Genomic DNA, 19,583 nt, shown 5'->3' on the forward strand with positions numbered 1-19,583 from the left:
GCCCCGCCGCTCTGCCCCGCGGACCGGCCTCCCTGCCCGGGCACCAGGGCCCGGCGCTGCCGGCGCTCGGCCGTGCGGAGCTCGGTCCCGGCGGGTCCCGGCGGGCAGGGCCGGTCGCACGGGCGGCCGCAGGCCCCGCCTCTCCCGCGGGCTGCTCGGGAAGGCCGGGGCGGGCGGAGCCGGTCGCCGCCGCGGGCCGCCGGAGCCATGAGCTCCCAGCGCAGCGAGAGCGACTGGCAGGGGCTGCTGAGCGAGGTGAGGCGGCGGGGCGGCCGCGGGCCGGGGTAGAGCGGCGGCAGGGCCCCCTTGCTCCCTGCGCCTCGGGGCAGCTGTCGGGCCTCGGGGCAACTGTCGGGCCTCGGGGCTCAGCGGCCGGGAGGGGACCGGCCCGGGCCCAGGGGCGGTGACGGGGGGAGCGGCGGGCGGGAGGCACTGGGCTGTGCCGGGCACGGCTGCCGCTGGCCCTGCCCTGCTGCCGTCCCCGCCCCGCACGGCTGTGAGCGCCGGGAGCGAGGGCCTGAGAACCTCTCCGTGTGTTCCCAGCCCTGGGTCTGCGGAGAGCAGGTTTCAGGCGCTGAGGCTGCTGCTGGCTTGAAATCGCCGAGGATTCACTGACTGAGGCCTCGGGCCGGCGCTGCCGCCAGCCCGGGGGAGCAGCGCAGCCCCGGTGCGGCAGCCAGGCTGGGTGACCGGGCTGTGCCCAGAGCCGTGTGCTCGTGCTGTACTTGAATCGCGTATGGAAGGGTTCTGAGAGCCGCGGGGGACGTTTATAAAACGAAACAAAAGAATGTGATAGTACAGTAGCCATGAGCTTCAACAGGTGGAGGATTTTCAGATTACAAGAATAGAAACTTTATTGTCAAAAGGTAATAAAGATTATCAGGTGTTTAACGGGTACACATTTTCATGTAAGATAAGTTACCAAACTCGAAACCCTTTGAGGTCGGTGTAATTTAAAGGAGTGTCACCAAAGTCAAGTCTGTTTAGTAGGAAAACTCATGAAATAGGTTGGTGTGCTGATTTTTACATGGCATGTTGCATTTCATTAATTTTGCATTACTATAAAAATAGTGGTTTTGTGTTTACATTAGCAAACAAAACTTTTGTGCCAACAGCATGGGCCTAGATAAACCTAGATAAACCTGTCTGCTGTCCTAGAGACGCAGGTGAATTCCTGTTTTCAGGAGGGCTTTGCCTTCCTTATATTATGTGAGCATAAGGTTTAAGGCCCTGACCAGTCAGAAAGATGTTTGAGTTTAGGGTCTTGAATCTGTCACCTGTCCGGATGATTTCAGTGGGAGTTTGTGTAGGCCCAGATCTGTGCCAGTACACTGCATCTAGAACTGGAGGCTGCTTATGCAAACACACAAAATGATTCAGAAGAAAGTGAAAGGTGCACTCTTAGCCGTATCCTGATTGTGCAGTGTTGCATCTGATGTCTCATTTCTCAAATGGAGTTTTATTTGGGGGTGAGGGTGGTTTCACATGGCAGTGAAGGGTAAGAGATAAAAGACTTTTTATATAAAAACTTCATCCTGAAATTGAACACTTAGTTTAGGGCTTCCTAATTGTAGCAAAGTTTAATGATTGTGCTAAGCTACAGATACATATAATTTCTTTTTATCTGGAACAATTAGAGGCCTAGTGCTTTATATTCCATTTTTCTGCCCTTTCTCTCTGTTCCCACAGCAGGTTTACAGCCTGTTTTTCTGCTGCTGTCAGATATAGGCTTCTCTCTTTTGCCTTCCTCTTCCCTTGGCTGTTAGTGATTCACTCCATGCAATTTACCCATTAACTCCAACATCCTGATGGGTCTGTGGCTCAAACTTCTGAAGTAACTTGGAATGAGTTTTTCAAATTTTCCATATCCCTGAGCAGTACAGAGCTTCTCTTAGCTTCAGTGTCTGCTAGGTAATTTTAAGTTTTTTTCCCTGTGTATTTCATAAACATATTGAAATGCTTTCAAAATACAAGATAACACAGAAAGAAAAGACATGGTAGCTCTAAACAAACCCTCTTCCATTGCTGATGCTGGACAACTAAAACATAAGATGGGGTTAAAAATCTTGGTATAAAAGGCCAGCAGCTGGTGGGTTCAGATCTGTGGTCACATTCTTTTTTGTTTACACAAGCCCAGTCCTCCAAGTTTGAAAGGTAGGAGTAATTTAAATACTTGTCAAAACAACTGTAATTTTTAAAAGTCTGGTATTGCAGGTGTTAAGAAAAATGGTAGGATGTGGTTTTGGTACTTATATCTACTTGCACAAACACTTATACTCACAGCATATATTTTTGTAGGTTGTCTTTTCATTTTTCATTAGATAAAAAGAATACCTTTTTTTTGGTCTGTTGCAGTCTTTTTCTATATTTACTCTTCCTTTTGAGTTTTGTTCCATTTCAGTGTTTTTTGATCTGTACCTTTTCATATGTCTTTCTCTGCTTTTATTGTGCTCACCACTATCTTCTTGCTTGTTCTTTTGCCTCCATGTTTCTGTATTTTTCCACTTACTGTACACATTTCGGGCCTAGTGTGCACCTGGTACTCTGAAAAATCTTTGTACCACGTGTACCTTGAACATTCTTTAAACTAACTCTGAATAGGATGGCGTAGGAAGGAATACTGGGACAAAGCCAACTGAGCAAATACTGAAGGACCAGAAAGAGTCATTGTTTCCACTGATCATTTCACAAACTGGGTGCAAAAGAACAGGCTTTAAGAGCAAGAACACACATAAATTTTACCCGTTCTTTAGGTGAGTTCATGTATTGGTGATGGATGGATATATATAAAATGTGAAGTACTCTCTTGGGACACCAGGTAATTTTTTGCTTGGTCTCCAGGTTTTTATGTAACATTTATGTCACTGAATGACCCGTGTTTAGGGTATTTAGAAGGTGATGTAAAGTTGCAGGATGAAGACCTGGTCAATAACTGCTTGTTTGACAGGAAAGAAACTTGAGTCGTAGCATTTGGAAAAGGAAATGGAAATGCTGAAAGAGTTGACACTGTGACTTACTGCACTCCAGAATTCTCAGGAGCTGTGAGAGAGGTGCTGTGAAGACCTGCATGCTGGGCTTTTGGGCAAAAAAGCCAAGTGTTTGCTTTTCATGTTGCCATGTTTCAGTTTGGACTAAGATACCCACAGAGATGTTGTGGAACAAACCCAGAGAAATTAATGTAATCCAATGCACAGCATAAAAAACTTTTAAGGGCTGGGCCACATCAGAAAGTAGTGTTATTTTAAACAGTAAATTACAGTAATTCCTACATGACCAGTGAAGATGATGTGGTGTAATATTGTCATCAGGGTAAGAATGGTGTTCTGAGGAGCTGCTTATATCATCAGTGAATGATACCATCCTGCTTCGTGTTTGAGCAGCTGGGAGGCAGCTAGTGAAGCAAGAGCTGGGCAGCAGGGAAAGCGGAGTTGATATGGTGGGATAGAACCAAGGTCACTGCATTTTTCTCAGGTTTTATCAGAGATGAGGACATAAAATGGCAGACAAATGGCCAGCAATTGTGTATTTCTCTGGGTTTGAGTGCTTGACTTTCAGATAAGTTGAACAGTTTAATCAGAAGTCAAGGGGAGCAACATTACTGAAACACAATCAACAAACATCCCAAATAATGAGATTGCAATACATTTTGAGACTTTTCAGTTTCCACAACAAAATTGCCTCCAAGAGTATAATGAGGAGAAATTTGATAAAACTTCAGACAATTCAGTAGCAGTTGGATCTCTTGTCCAAAAGGTGGTGAGTAGAGTTTTCCTGGTTTCTCAGCATGGTGGATGATAGGTTTCAAGGCCCAGTGTGGTAGCCCTTCATCATTTAGGAGGACACAAGGCCCTGGAGCGTCAAGAGAACACAGAATATGATCCACAGTGATACTTTTAGTCTCAGAAAATTAGATATTTTCCTTGACATTAATTGCCATTAAATACCAAAGTATAGGGCAGTAATTTGTACAAATTAAAAAACAAAATTCTGATAGGTATTCAGTCTGTTTGTTGGTTTAAAAAAAGAAAGTCTAAAACCTTGACAGTGTTCCAGCCTCATCAGATTATTAGACCATGTCTACAACGTCATTAATGAGATCTACCCAGATTTGTCACTAAAAATAGCAATGGACAAATAGTAAGTGTTCAGTGTAGAGGGTCACCTTGGAGCAGTTACACTCTCCTGTAATGTCAGTCTCTTTTTACTCAATTTCACTAAAGTAGGCTGTAAAGCAGTCCAGGCAGTAATGTAGGATGTCATATATATTCCTTTAATTATTATGATCTTCCTCGTAGCAATTATAATTTGCTTTATTGCAGATAACAGCAAATTGGTAGATGAAAGTCACTAGACTGATATGAAAAGTTGTCTATTGTAGCTTTTAGATTGAAAGTATAGCAGCTGGTTCTTGTTTAACCTTGCTTTTTAAATTCATAGATTATTTTGTAACATTAGTTAAAAAGAAATAAAAGACCATTAGAATGTTTCATAGTAACTATAGTGCATAACAGAATTCACTAGTTTGTCTGACTGATAGACAGCACGTGAGAGGTAGGCTTTCCTTCAGTTGCAGAAGAAGAAGTCTCTATATGAATGAATGCCAGCAGCATCTACTGAATACTTTTTTCAGACTATTTGAGAAAATTTGCCTTATTCCTTGCATTGCTCCAAAAAGACTGTCACACTCCTATATTCCTTTTGACAGCATACCAATTGTGTTGCACTTAGTTGTCCATATAAAGGAAATTGTATATGGGACTCAGTTGTTTTCCATTTCTGGTGTTCAGTCATTAGGTTGGTTTATTGCTATGGTTAGGGCCATTATTGCTACATTTTTTTTAATACTCAGAAACATACATATTGAATAACCTCTTTGAGGTCAGTCTTTGTAAAATTTGTTTTTCCTTCAAAAATGGTAAGGGGAACTGCAAACATAGCTCTGTTGAATAACCAAGTTCCACAGACATGCATTGGCTTTGTTGTTTTTTGTACCATAAGCCCATGGAAAAAAATTATTACAATATTGCTGCATTTATTTGAGAAAATCAGTATATGCAAAAGGCAAAAATGGCTTCCAAAAGTCTTCTATGTGGTCATTTTTATAGTAAAATGCAAACATTGTACATTGATGGGAGATGCCAAACCCCTTCTGTCTGTATAGCACATCATCAGTATATAATTCATCAAGTTAAAATATAATTTGAACAAGGAGGACATAATTATTCCTTTTCATTTAGACCCTGAATGCAATTGCCCTCACAATCCTCATATAGTTTGTTATCCACAGCCTAGCAGATAATGGAGAATTCCCTTGGCCCCACCAGTGCTGCTGTGAAAGGTGAAGTGTTCTTTTATGCTCTGAATGTGTCTGTTGTGGAGGGCTGTGACTCATGGCAGAAACAAGATTTGTTTGGTGCTAGGTCTGTATTTCTTGCCTCACAAGTACTGGGTTTTGTAGTCTTATCCACATGCTCTAGTTCACTTGCGACTGTCATACACTCCTTCATACACCAGCAATGGAGGCAATGCTCGGAGGCACCTGCTGGCGCTGTGGGTGTATTAAGGTGACATGTTTGGCTTCTTTCCACTCCCACTGTGTACATTGCATAGGTGTTGGCTGATAGGCCAGCTGCATTCTTCCTGCTGGTTAAAGGAACAGGACAGGCTACTTGGTTCAGGGCTTTAGGCTGTTGGGTTTTTTTGAAGTGATTGTGGGGTTTGCTTTTACTTATTTTTATTTGCAATTACTCTATCAGATTGTTAGTATTTTAAAACAATTTAGTGAAGGCATACTTTAGAATTACTAAGACGTTGGATGAAACTGGAAATATAAGAAGAGAGATTGTCAGAGGTAAATATTTCACTGTAAGGGAAGGAATTATTTTATCAAGTTCGAAGCAGTTTACCATGTCACTATATTCACTTGCTGACAATATTAAAGTTTAGCTTCTGATACCTTTCAGTGCTTTATCAGGGGATTTGACATTTGTGTAAGGTATCAGTAAGGACATAAGTACATAGGTACAGTTGCCTTTGTTGATGCCAAGGCATCATAATCCAGAAAATTTATGGCAGGATTTCAACTTCAGTATTGCCAGAAATAAACTTAAACCAAGGTGGAAGTGTCCTTTTTGAGAGTTCAAATCCTTCTTGGAATTGCTTTTCTCATTCCCTTCCCACTTTTTTGCAACTAAGCATTTACCATTTTTGGAAAAGGTTGGCTGTACTAATATACCAAACTCACTTTTCCCTTTCTCATTGACTTGAAATTGAGGTTAACAAAGTTAATTCCAAGCAAGTAGTACATACAAATAATGATTTCTGTCCCAAAGAACAGCACTGACTTGAAAGTATGGAAGTGCTGATGCTCTTGCTTTGTGCGAGAGCCCATAATGACAAAGTATTCTTGTCAGAGGATATAATGAAACTATAAATTGTTTTCATGACTGCTGTGGTATTTGGTCTCTTGCAGAGCACATTCAGAAAGTATTTAGTGCCATGTTGTATGTCAGTAACATCAGAAATAGAAATAAATGCTTTAGCGTGAGCAGTGTCCAGTGATGGGTGAGAATAATCTGCTGATTGAACATCACGTTAAGGGGAAGAAGTTACCTGAAAGTTCTGATAGGTAACATTGAGGATGACATACACGTTACTCTCTTCCTCTCGATGGGGAAAGGCAGCGAAGCACGTCGGACTAATGCAGAACACCTTAGATTTGCAAGTTCTGCTCTGCTTTGTGCATGAGCCCTGCACATGAAAGGTGGTGGCTGGAGGGGAAGGTTCACCTCTCCCTTCCCTCCCCATTTAGGTGTTTGCAGCATTCTTCTGTTATTTCCTATTCTTTTGCCTCAACAAGCACATGCCTGTAGTATCACACAGTAATTAAGTTTCTTTTACCTGTGTCAATAGGGTGTCACACTGTAATCGTTTCAGACTCAAGGTAAATATGGTTAATGCTCAAGCTACTCCTTCTCCTGTAACAGGTCCCATTTCAGTGTTCAGAGCCCAAAGGACACTGCTGGTAGTGAGGAAGAGGAGGGCAGTGGGAAGTGAAGTGGGAAGGGCTGGTTGCTGCCTGAGAGCTGGGTATTGTGAACACAAGTAGAAAAGGGAGTTTGCAAGTGCCTCTTCCTTCTGGCAGCCTTCCCAGGGCTGCTGGTCAAATTGCAAGGTTCCTCATACTGCTGCATGTGAGGAAAAAGAGGAGAAACTCGAATTGCAAAGTTTTTCTAACTCACAGTGGTCAGGTGAATGTGTAGCCTTACAAATTATTTCAGGCTTCCAATACAACAGATATATTTCCCGTGATTATTGTTAATAATCTAAGATGACTTGTGACAGACTTTGATCTTGTGCAGAGTCTTCCTCCATTCTTTTAAGAGAACTTGAGCCTCTTGTATCCAGTACTGGCTGGGGTAGAAATGGCTTCTTACATTTATGTTTTTTTTCTCTTTTGCAGTATCTGGTGTGCAAAAGGAAGCTCGAAAGTAAAAAGGAGGCATTGCTAATCCTTTCCAAAGAGCTAGACACCTGTCAACAGGAAAGAGACCAGTACAAGCTTATGGCCAACCAGTTGCGGGAACGACACCAGTCTCTGAAAAAGAAGTATCGGGAGCTGATTGTAGGTTGTTCTCTATGAACACTGTATAATTGGGGGACAAAGTTGAACCTCAAAAAAATGGAAAGAAGTCCATAATAACTGCTGAAAAACTGTTTAGGTACTTGTTTACAGTAGTCCTGCAGCTGTACAGCCCTGATCATATTATTACTCATTTGTTCTGCATTGATGAGGTAGTGCTTATTATATAAGACACAAAAAGACAGTGCATGCTCTGAAGAAATTACTTTCAGTCATAATTCTATTTACAAACTGACTGCAGTATTATTATTCCACAGCAACTTAATGTACTGTTATGAAAAATAGTTCAACATCAGTTGGTAATGACCTGCTGTTCTAGAAATGTAAACGAATCCTCAACCTTAGAAATCTTTTGGAGTTGAAGTTAGTATTACTGGTATTCATCAGTAGTATTTTAGAAACAATTTTGATAGCATTTTAGTTAAAATACATGTTTTAAAATTTGATCCACAGAGTTAATATAGTTGCTGGTTTGAGAAATAAGTTGCCAATAGAATATGTCCATTTATTTGTAGGATGGGGATCCATCGCTTCCACCTGAAAAGAGGAAACAGGTAAGATTTATTTTTCAGTTGATGTTATTTATCTGCTACAAAAGTACTTCGCAAAAGAGTAAAAATATTAACTAAGAAATCTGGTAAATCTGGTAATCTGTCTACTGAAAAGCTTAGTCTTTAAGCTGTGACTTCTATTTTCTCTTCACGTTTCACTCTGAAATACCTGAACTATCATTAATTAGAATATATGTCTATTGCTTTCATGTTCACCTGAGACTGAAATTGGTCAGTGTACAGAGATTGCTCTCCTTGTTTTTTATCCTTCTGTATTGAGTCCTAAAATGGATTTGTGACAGGACTTTTCATACTGAAAAGTAATCTGGGAATGCATTGCCTGCATTCCATAATTGTTAATTTATTGTTGTGAGTGCTGTTTTCCATTAAGTATTCTCCCAGGCCACTTGGACTCTATGAGTTATAAATGCTAAAACAATGATAATTGCATTTTATGGTTCCCCTGAAAAACTTTTTGCCTGCTCACATGCATTTTTGTTCCTTGATATTCACGTAGTGTGTCCCTGTTGTGGAATGTTGGTTGTCACACTCTTAAAATTGTCTTAATTTTTAGAGAAAAACACAATGTGTGGAGCAGAGAGATGAGGACAATCTAAAAGAACAAAAGTTGTTGCTGTAATTGCTAGCCCTGAAAGTCTTCTAACTATGTTTAAAACATGGTTATTACATTCTCTTAATGGATCAGTAGCTTTACTTATCATCCTTTTCCTGGGAGTTTGCATATAGTTCTTGCTATTTTCTTCAAATTTAGGGCTTAGGGTTTTGGTTGGTTTAAACTAAACTTCCAGAGGCAATATAATTACTCCTTCAGGCACTTAAACAAATAGCTGCCAAGAAGTCAGTGGCTCAGTGTAGAATCATTTAACTTCCTCATTATTTAGCATAATTTATTTGCAATTCTGGTATTTCAACAGAATTCTAATAAAAGTTTATGACTAGATATGTTTGTGCATTCTAAGTGTTGCTGAGGAATGTACAACTGAAAGGAAGAAAACCAAGGCACTATATGGATCATTACAGAGATAAGTAGGAAGGGAGATTTGCCATTCCATACATGCTGTTCTAATTAATCTTTCATCTTCCAAAACAAATAAAACTGACCCTTGTTTCTAAAATACTGGCCAGATTCGGTCTAAGTTCAGAAGCTGCAATTATATTAAGTGTTGGAAATTTGTTTTACCCTGGCGAGTGCCTGGAAAGCAATTTAATAATCTGCCTAGGAGTTTTGGTGGGTTTTTTTCTGAGGAAGTTATGTATTCATGCTAGATAGCAGTGAAAGGAAGAAAATCTTGTCTTCAAATGGGGTCATTGATAGGTTTCCCCCAGGAACAATATATGCTTTAGGTTGTACAGTAATAGACTGTTAGTGCACTTCCTGAGTTTTCATTTTCCTGAGAAGTGTGTCTGTAGCATACAAGGTGGGTAACCTAGAGTAGTTAGGGCAACTCTTTTGAAGAAGAGTATAGTTTTGCTTTGAGAAATGCATCAGAGAATAATAAAAGAAAGTTATGAATATTTTTCCATTATTACCGTACATACATTTTTTTGCATTTTCTCACCTAAGAAAGAGTGAAGTCCTCTTTGCCCTTTTGTGCTTCTTTCATCCCCTTCTTGCCCAGAACCCTAGCTTCCTGCTGGGAGAAGTTTGTCATCTCAGTCAGTTTATGACAAGAGATCTTGATCCTCCAATAAATTTTGTGTGACACAAAAGTGCATGTTTTCATGGTCAGGAATGAGATGAAAACATAATATGCTGACCAATTTGCTATGTGTTGTGTTTGTTTGCCACAGCTGAGAAATTATTGCTGAAATTTCAATCTAGAACTTAAATGTAATAGGTGGGTTGGAATTGCTACTGCCTTCTCCTTCTTGTTTTTATATTTCACCTTTATTGTCAATTATGCTTTGTGACTGCTTAAAGTGTCTTGTTTTCCACACTGTGCCTTCTCATCCTGTTTTGCAACACAGAATCTTCATCTTTTTTGTGAAAATATCATGTAACCAGGCATTTTCTGTTGGCAAGCACCAAACTCAAAATTAAGTGTTACTTAAAGGTATCTTAATATGCAGTGCTCTGCAGTGTTTTCCCTCTCAAAGTTGTATTTGCATCAACTCTATGATTCTGTGGTGATTCTATCCAAAGACTGCTCTGTGTGTATTACCTTCTGCCAACCTGCAAAGAAAATGAGAAACTGTGCTACTGAAATCTCTTTTCCTACAGTAGGTGTTTAACCATTACTGTTTTTACCACAGCTTGTGAACTGTCAGTGCTTTCCTAGCCCCTTGTGCCAAACACTCTCAGTTAAATGCTGTGGTTGAAGGTAGTTTTTTATGTCTTGTGGTGTCAGGTGTAGGGGAATTTTTTGATAAGTAGTGGAGAGGTGAAATGTTTCAGAAAGATAGGAATAAAGAAGAGTGTTTTTATGTTAAAATTCACCAGAGATGGTAAACAACAGACACTCCCCATTTTGAAAGACATGTTAAAATATTGTTCTGTCTGCATAGCCTCTGTTGAGCATCCTATATAAATAGAAATTCTACCATTTTACCATTCTGCAGTGATATATATTTATATGCATTAGCTGTGATACAGGACATTTTATTGGCAATTTACTAGATGTCTGTTGGCCAGTGTTGCCACACTGGGAAACTTAAAGAAAAAAAAACATAGTTAAGATTTCTAACTTGATATATACTGCCTATTATTTTCATCTACATTGCTTAAATTTTCAATATACCTTCAATCTGGGAGAAGCTTTGCCCTTGGAATAACAGATCAGTGAACCTTTGACCTTCTATATGAAATGGAAGTTCTTTTAATACAAATGAGATCTTCTGGATAAACAAAGGTGAAATAAAATGCATGTTTAGGAAAATGACTGTGCTGGGCCACAGTCCTAAATATGCTTTGCTTAATTTGATCTCAGTGAGACCACTCAGTTGGAGAAAATGGGTTTGCACTGGGCCTGTGTGTCAAGAATAAAGCTGCAATGCATATGTTCACTGGTGAGGCCTTATATTTGTATTTTAAATGTATAAGGAATCAAACTAAATAGAACTAAACATTTTAAGACCACAGAGTGGTTGAGGTGGGAAAGCAGCTCTTGAGATTAACTAGTCCAATCCTCTTGCTCAAACAGTGCCACCTAGAGCAGGTTGCCCTGGACCATTTTCAGTCTGGTTTTGATTATCTGCAAGGATGGAGACTCTACAGCCTCACTGAGCAACCTGTTCCAGCATTTGAGCACTCTCACAGAAAAAAGAGGGAGGGGACGGTGTTCAGATACCTGCAGGTATTGAAGTAGCTAAAATCGCTCTTGAGGACCAGGGCCTGTGAATGTGAAGCTTCTTCCAGTTGTGTAAAGAAGGCCTTATCTACTGCTTCCTGATCTAGAGCAGATACCCCGTACAACAGCATATTGATCTGCCCACAAATCTTGACCCAAAAGCTCAAAGCTGACTTCTGACTTGTCCAAAGGCAGGGCTTCATGCATTCCAGCTACTCTCTCAATAAAGGGCAACACCCTTTCTCACCTTTGTGCTAAAGAGTCTGTATCCCTCCGTCACAGCACTCCGGTTTTGTGAGCTGTTGCACCATTACTGCATGATCCCAATGAGATTGTAACTCTGTAACTGCACACAGTCTTCCCCATGCTGCATGCATTAGAGACCTCTGAGGGGCATCCAAGTGTGCTGGTTCTGTGCTGCTTGAGAGCTTTCCCATAAGGCTGTTCTATGGGAACTTCCTTCTCTACATGCCTATGGTCAAAGGAATTACACTTCAGCTCAGTTTCTTTGTGAATTGCTATGTCCCTTCTCTTCCCATCATCCCAGCCTCTTGATTTGTCTACCCTTTCCCAAGTTTCCTTATTCCCTCCCACATAATTTCTAGAGTAAAGCTCTCCATATGAAGTTGGTTGGCCTATTGGCAAAGATCCTTTTGCCTCATGTAGTGAAGTGGATCCTGTGTCTCCCAAGCAGCTGTTGAGCCTTAGAGGGGTCCCATGGTCGTAGAACCATCTTTGAGGCTTCTAGTACTGAGTCTCATAACATAATGATGACATAGTCCTAGTACAGAGCACAGCTTGATAACTAATCTCTGGTGAGGCAAAAAGTCTCACCGGAGAACCTACATGCATCGTTCCTGAAGGTCATGATCCTTAATGCTATAGTTATCCATGGGTGTCCCAAGGGGATTCATTCAAAACCAAGACTCTGACTGCTTCGAGGGGCATTGATATCACAGCAGCATGGTACCCACTCGCTGAGATGTTGGTCAGACAGTTTGTATATTGCTAATGAGTAAGTCCACGAGCGTGGCTTTTTCGGGTCAGTTTATGGTATGTTGTGACATACCATAAACTGACCCATTTTGATCCTTTTCACTTCCAGATTCTAAATCACTGTACTCAGCTGTCACAATTCACTTCTAAAACAAACTTCAGGGGTTAATTTATCACTTTTCTTTCTTCCTTTTCTTTTTGTTTCTATCACATCATCATAAAAAATTACTAGTGTGACCATTTCTTGTTAATTAATGAATTCAGGAAGTTTTGCTAGCCTTGTGCTAAGGTGCAAAAGCTGCATTCAGAGTTGTATGAGATAAAATTTTCAGATAAAATACACTACAGGGTAAGCAATCATTTTGTATTTATCTCACAGTTGTGCTGTGATGATTAATGTGATTTCCTCCTCTCTTCAGAGAGATTGAAGATGAAAAACGTTATGCATGTGCCCAGCTTAGGCCTGTGAGCTTTACTCTGGTTTATAGGTGCGTGTGTTTGACTCCCATAGTGAGCAGCTGGAAAACAGACATATTGTTTGCCCTTGCAACACATAGAGCAATATTCTCATGGATTTCAAAATGTGCCTGCTCCAAAAGCATAGCCAGTAGAGAGAGTTTGTTTTCTGAACACTGAAATTTGCTGTTCCATTGATCAGAGCAGGTGGCAGTACACAAAACCTAGAACTTGTTAGCTACGCTAGCAGTCAGGCTTTGTGAAGTGACACTGTTGTTTCTTCAACAGATAGGTTTTACAGTAAACAGAGAATCATAGAATCATTTAGATTGCAAAAGATCTCTTAAGACCATTGAGTCCAACCATTAACCTAACACTGCCAAGTCCATCACTAAAGTCCAGGAGAGAAAGTTAGAGAGAAGAAGTGCTTATTCTCATAGATGTGATAGTTCCTCGTCAAAATTTGGGGTGCTGTTCAGACCTGATGTGTACAACAACCTCTCCTCTGGTTGCTGGGTCTTATCTTAATGGACTAGAGAGGCACTTTTTCACACCCCTACACCTGAGTACTCTCAACAAATATCCTGTTATTTAATCATTCAGAATGTTTAAGGAATTTTGATTCTTTTTGTGCATTATCTCAAAGTTTAAGATGCCCTGAGGATCTCAAAGCAGCTAAAATATCTCTGATAAAACAAGCCAATGATGCAATCTTTTCTTCTATCCTACTGCAGTCTTTTTGTAAGCACAAATTAATAATTTCTCTTTGATCGTGTTTGTCTGCCATCAACAAAAACTTGATGACTATATGGAGTATGAGGGGACAGAAGTATGTTTTTGAACATTCCCAGTGAAGGAGCTTCTGCCAGTTTCTCATGACACTGGTGATTCATACTGACAGCCTGGGTTGCCACTTATGTGTATTAACAAGTTGTTTTGCAAAAACTGGCCTCGTAAAGGAGTGTGTAGTTGATGTTATCTTTATTAGGTTTGTCAGGCTCCAGCAAATAGGTCTGTATAGGCAGTGTTTGGCCTTATACAGCACTATCCTAATCTAACACAGTGAAGACTGGTTGAAAAGGAGGGGAAAAGTATTTATTTTATGTGTACTCCTAAAATGGTTTTTTGGTTCTATTAATTGGCTCTACAAAAATTCCAGTTGCTGAGTTTCTCAAATGTATGTGAGTGTGAGGAAGTCCTTCTTGTTTTGCAGAGCCTTATCAAGTTTTGACTGGTGTATTTCTATGGTAGGATTTCTGCCTGGTTCCCAGAGCAGCAGATACTCAGAAGAGTGACTGCTTGGCAAGGCTTTGATTTTTTTGCTGTTGTTTTTTGGTGGGAAAATATGAGCCATGTCAAGTGTGTTTTGTTTTGTATGCCCAGGACCTGTAATTTCAAAAGTCTTCTTTATGTGGTTTTTCAACTTAAAGAGAAAAATACAACAATTTTGGGATTTTATTGCAAGGAAGCTAGTGCTAGGGCGTGTCATCAGTTCCTCTGTCTTGAACAGTTGTAGTCAGTTGTAGTTGGTAAGCAAAGCAAGCTTTTCCGTGTTAATTCAGCCATTGCAATCATATGAATGCATTGGAGGAGAAGTTGCACTTAAATTTGCAATAAGCAACACCCATCAGGTATGCTTAATGTTTCATCAAACTTTTTTTTCTGTCAACCCTGTAATTCAGTGTTCTTCTTTGTTTGGAGGTGTGGCTGAAACAAACAGAGAAGACTGTAAACTGCAGTATAGGAATGCTTGTTTATATTTAAAAATACTTTTAAACTGTAAAGGTTGGAAGATTCCCCCTCTTCCTTCCCCCTTGCCAAATTGCTTTTTCAGGCAGTACCCTAAAGGCAAAAAGTCTTTTTTTTTTTTTTTTTAAATGTCGGATAAGATTTATGTGCAAGAGAATTGAGAGCTATATTAAAGACTGTTACTATCCATCATTCTTAAAGTGGTGTGAAGAAAAATAACAGTGTGTATGTATAGCTATATTTGCAAAATTGTTAAAGGAGCCAAATTCAAGTGTAGTGCATAGTGCCAGCAATGACTATTTGGAGTTACTTTTTTTTTCTCCTTCTTCTTGAATCATTGGTCAGTAGTGAGCAAAGATCTGTTGTTGCCTGACAGGTGTTCACTGGCTTATGGTAATAAATATTTATATATTTTTTTTGTCAGTAGTTTTGGATGCTCATCTGTAGCGAAATGTAAGGTCCTCTTTCACCTTCTATGCCAAAAAATGTTCTTGGAAATTTTAATAAAGTCTGAGTGGAAAAGGATGAGGTCTAGATCCCATCCCACTGAATCTTTCCCTCTGTGGTCTGTTCTCATCTGTGGTGCTTTTTCCCCTATGTAATAAAGGTAGGCACTTCCCACTCAGCATTCTCACATCAATCTTTTTCTCCTTTCTTCCTAAGTTCTGGTGGGATTGTTGGCTATGGTTGCACTTGCTTTTGGTCAGAAGAAAAAGGAGTATGGGAACAGTTTCCTATGTCTAGCAGTGCAGTGGAGGTTTGGACTGTGCTCAAATCGTGGTTCACTGGGAGGGTGGTCATGCACTTGAAGAGGCTCCCCAGAGGAGTGACCATGGCACCCAGCTGGGAGGAGTTCAGGGGGCATCTGGACAACACTCTTAGTCATATAGCTTAGTTTTAGGTAGTCCTGTGAGGTGGAGGAAGTTGGACTTGATGATCATTAGGGGTCCCTTCCAACTGTTCTATGAGCCTATGATACATACGACCTTCTCATGATGGGTGGATGTAAAACAAAATCTTGTCATACTGCAGAGGCTCCAGAGTACCCACCAGAAATTGAATGTGGATAGAGCTCTGGAAGATTGTCTGGTACAGGATAGTTAATCAGAGACAGGAATGAAGCAATGTGTAGTGTTTGAAACAGTTGCATTGATAGAGGGTAGGAGAAGCAGTTACCACTGCTGCAGATTGTTGCAGAGGGAAGACAAGATGAGCTAGCAGAAAGGTGTTCATGTCTGGGTTTTTCCCTGTTTTTACCCAGGGCTCAGAAACCTCTCTTCGTCACTACTTTAGAGTTAGTTTTACATAGTGTGAGTGAAAGAAGTAAAGTCTTTGACAGTTTCAGGAGGTTTTTTTAAGGCTTCACCTTAAATCAAAATAAACTGTTGAAGAAATTGAGTCTAGAGAAGCTGAATTTGGCTAATTTTCAGGGAGTTGTTGTCTGTTGCACAGGTAAATGATATGAGCTTTATTGTCTGCTGAAGTAACTTGTCTTGAATTTCTAAGTGAATTCCGTGTTTGTTCTATGAATATTGAAAAGAAGTTGCCAAGTGGAAAAATGAATTGCCTTTGTCCTTGCATAGATTTCTCCCCTTTCCTCAAAAACTAAAAAGTTGCAGGTTCGTGAAGCCAGTCCTCCATTGTTAGTTTTATCATCTTTCAACCATATGGTATGTTTTCTTATATATGCCAAAGAAATGGTACCAAGTCCAGGTGTTGTTGAACATATCCTCTTGGCTGGCTCTCTTTAAGCCCAGTAGAGCACTTTTGAAAAATCAAATATTTCTCCTTCTATCCACATCTCACCGAGAGCTTTAATGAGGTCTTGCCAAAACCTTTAAAACTCGAAACAGTCTAAATTATACATTGTATGGAACCTCTAAGCCAGAGAAATGAGTAATTGCTGGAGACTACTTCTGTGACATAGCTTGGTTGTTTTAGTTCAACAGAAGTATAATACAAGCCTTGCAGTAAGGAGCCAGTCTATACTTAGCTCATTGTAATGCTCTTGGCATGCTTAAACAAGGCTGGTTTATTTTGGTGTCTAAAATTCTTCATTTAAAGTTTCTTCCAAAATCTGTCTCAAGTATAAAGGTTTTTGTCATGTTAAGTCATTTATATGACTGACAAATAAAATTCAGCACAGAATTGCAATCCCAGAGAAATGATTTTAAAGGAAATAAATCAGAGCAGGAAGATTTAGTATAGGCATGGTAATGCCTTTCCTGCAGTTACTGGGAGCCAGGTTTTGACTACAGATGCTAAAATCCTGGTGTTGTGGTTGTAAACACTGATTAGTGAGATTGAGGTCTTTCCAGGTGTTGAAATTACATGTGCTATTGCAGTGTTAGGAGTTGTTCCAATTCATCATAAAAAGGGACTTTATAAATAGAAGTGTTTCAGAGAAGTTTGTGCAAATCATGTTCCTTTTAACTAACTCAGGTTTTATTGAAAGTCAGCTTCCTTAAAAAAAACCTAAAAAATTGCATCTAAGCAGTAGCCACAGATACTTCAGTTTAAATACAATTTTGTGCAAACATGGGTTCTTTGTCTTCTTTCTTTTAGAGAGCCTTTAAGAAGTACTTCTAAAACCATTGATTGAATGTATTCTGAAGATCCTTTATTCATTCGTTGTGTAAATGGCTATTACACATTTGTTTATCATGTACAGAAAAAAATCATTCCACTAAAGCATACTTGAGAAACCTTTTGCATTGCTTGAATGGTTGTTGTCTTGAAAATAAAATTAGAGGCAGCTTAGTTTTGGTCCTGTAGTTGACTATTTATGGGGGAGGGGCATTGCCATTACACTCTTTTTCCAAATTATTTATTTGCAGTCTTCACATTTGTCAGTAGTTTTAAAAATGCTTTAAACTGTGGGAGATTTACCTTGCTTTCTTCTGAACTTTTGGTCTCAAAGTATTGGAAGTACAGAATTGGAAGTACAGGCTTGTTGTTCATCAAATAGGATGTGTCAGTTTCTCAAGTTATTTTTCCTATTTAAAAGTTTGAAGTTATTGCTAATTTAGACCAACTGGAATGTGGAGTTGGCTTCTTCATATAGTAGTGTACAAAAATTGCAGTTGATTATAGTTTAATAGTCTAATCCTGCAAATGGTCAGATGCATGCATGGCTATGTTCATGTCAATATCCATCTTAATAGATTCATCCTAATATTTCTCTTAAATATAAAGCAAGACGTGGAAATAACAGTTGTTAGTAGACAAGGGGGCAGAATGCAGTAATGGCTATTAGATACCTTGTTGGTTTGATAGTGTATGAGTTGTAAAGATAAAGCTCACAAAAACATCCCAGGAGACTGTCAAGCGGTAGTGAGAATGACTGGGTAAAAGAGCAAGACTGAAAAAGAGAGTTATCAGAACAGAGAAATGGGGGAGTTGGAAGGGAAGCACAGCAAGTGGGAAGTAGGGAATCTAAAACTGAATCTAAAATACCATGAAAGAGCTAGGAACAGCCAGTTGATGCACTGGCCTCAAATCCAGGGAGTACATGGAAGGGTAGCTCAGAGATCCTGACTCATGAGACTTTACCAAGTCATGCTTAGAAGATCTAGAAATTCTTTTTTAATTTCTTTTTATACTTTTGAGATTTATGGCAATGGATGACACACAGAGCTGTCCACAGGCAATGTCTTGAAAGGCTGCACCTTAGCCACTCTGATTAGAACTCTCTGATGATGACATGTTGTCAGCAGGTTTTTCCTGTCTTGAGTCAATGCTTGTGTATTTGTGAGACATTGTTAGGATAAAATACAATAAATTTATCTGTAGTATTTGCTTATTTTCAGATATCATAAATAGGAAAGGAAGAGATTGCATTTATTTTTTGGTAGAGATCAAGCTGATGGAATTTAATTGTTAAATTATAGATCAGACTGCTTGCCCTGCTAACTTAGTAGGTTAATGCGAATGATAACTTTTGACCTGATTATTTGGAGGATGATGGTGGTGGTGTTTGTTTTTAAGTTCTAGCTTTCACTTCTATTTTTCAAGAATCTGTGCTAGCTAACAACACAAATCAGGTCACATTTGAAGTTTTGTACTACTAGATATCGATGGTACAGGGGCAGGGACTTCGGCTGACATCCTCTTAACTGGCTAGGAATCTGCTCTAAACACATAAGGAATTTAATTGTATCATAGTTATTTCTCAGCTGTGCCTTTTGTCTAATTATATGCAAGTTAAAACTATTATTTTGGCAGCTTTGTATAAATATTGTCTAAGTAACTCTGCATTCTGTTCTTCCCACCAGCCAAGATACTGGAACTAGCATAGATGTTTTTGCTCTGTCTTGTTTGGGGTTTGTGTGCTGTGCTGGGAGTCTGTATCTCCACATACTGTTTGTATTTTCTATTAAGGATAAAGGAACCCAGGTGACTTTTGTTTTCTCTCTAATGAAGCATGAAGTCTGGGTACCAACAACAATAAAGATTGTTGGCAGTTAAGAAGTAATTCTAGGGTTTCTTTCCAATCACCACTTACACTTCTGACTTATGATTGATATTTACTCCTTTTCTAGGCAAATCTTGCTCAACTACTGAGTGAGGCTCAAGATAGAAATAAACACCTTGGAGAAGAGATTAGAGAGCTTCAGCAGAGACTGGGAGAAGTACAAGGGGACAATAAGGTATTACAAACTTTTTTTACTAGTAAATGGCATGGAATGTGTAAACTGGGCTGGAATTTTCATTTACTTCTTAGGAAAACAAATAAAACAATGGACTACAGAATTTCTACTTTAATTACAATAAATGCTTAGAACAGTAGAACAAAAGAAGCTTGTATGGGATACCAGTAAGTGCAGCTTATTATATGGTTTTTTATGCTACTTTTGCTCAGTTGTCCTTAGCTATGTATTT

The 19,583-nt window shown here is 39.6% G+C and overlaps 1 protein-coding gene across 6 annotated transcripts in view; it reads left to right on the top strand.

Annotated features, from left to right (window-relative positions):
- Positions 1-55: 55 nt before the first annotated feature.
- Positions 56-19,583, top strand: part of CCDC149 (coiled-coil domain containing 149) — a 51,199-nt gene continuing 31,671 nt past the window's right edge. For 5 of the 6 annotated variants that reach the window (XM_064653093.1, XM_064653094.1, XM_064653095.1 and 2 more), the window contains exons 1-4: positions 56-255; positions 7,463-7,624; positions 8,158-8,196; positions 19,244-19,351. In XM_064653093.1, the coding sequence (XP_064509163.1) occupies positions 208-255; positions 7,463-7,624; positions 8,158-8,196; positions 19,244-19,351 (357 nt within the window). In that variant the 5' untranslated portion in view covers positions 56-207. Of the gene's footprint in view, positions 256-536; positions 867-7,462; positions 7,625-8,157; positions 8,197-19,243; positions 19,352-19,583 lie in introns of those variants that run through there. The other variant, XM_064653098.1, reaches the window with a different exon arrangement.

This window comes from Pseudopipra pipra, chromosome 4 (assembly GCF_036250125.1).
Source record: "Pseudopipra pipra isolate bDixPip1 chromosome 4, bDixPip1.hap1, whole genome shotgun sequence".
Taxonomy (NCBI): domain Eukaryota; kingdom Metazoa; phylum Chordata; class Aves; order Passeriformes; family Pipridae; genus Pseudopipra; species Pseudopipra pipra.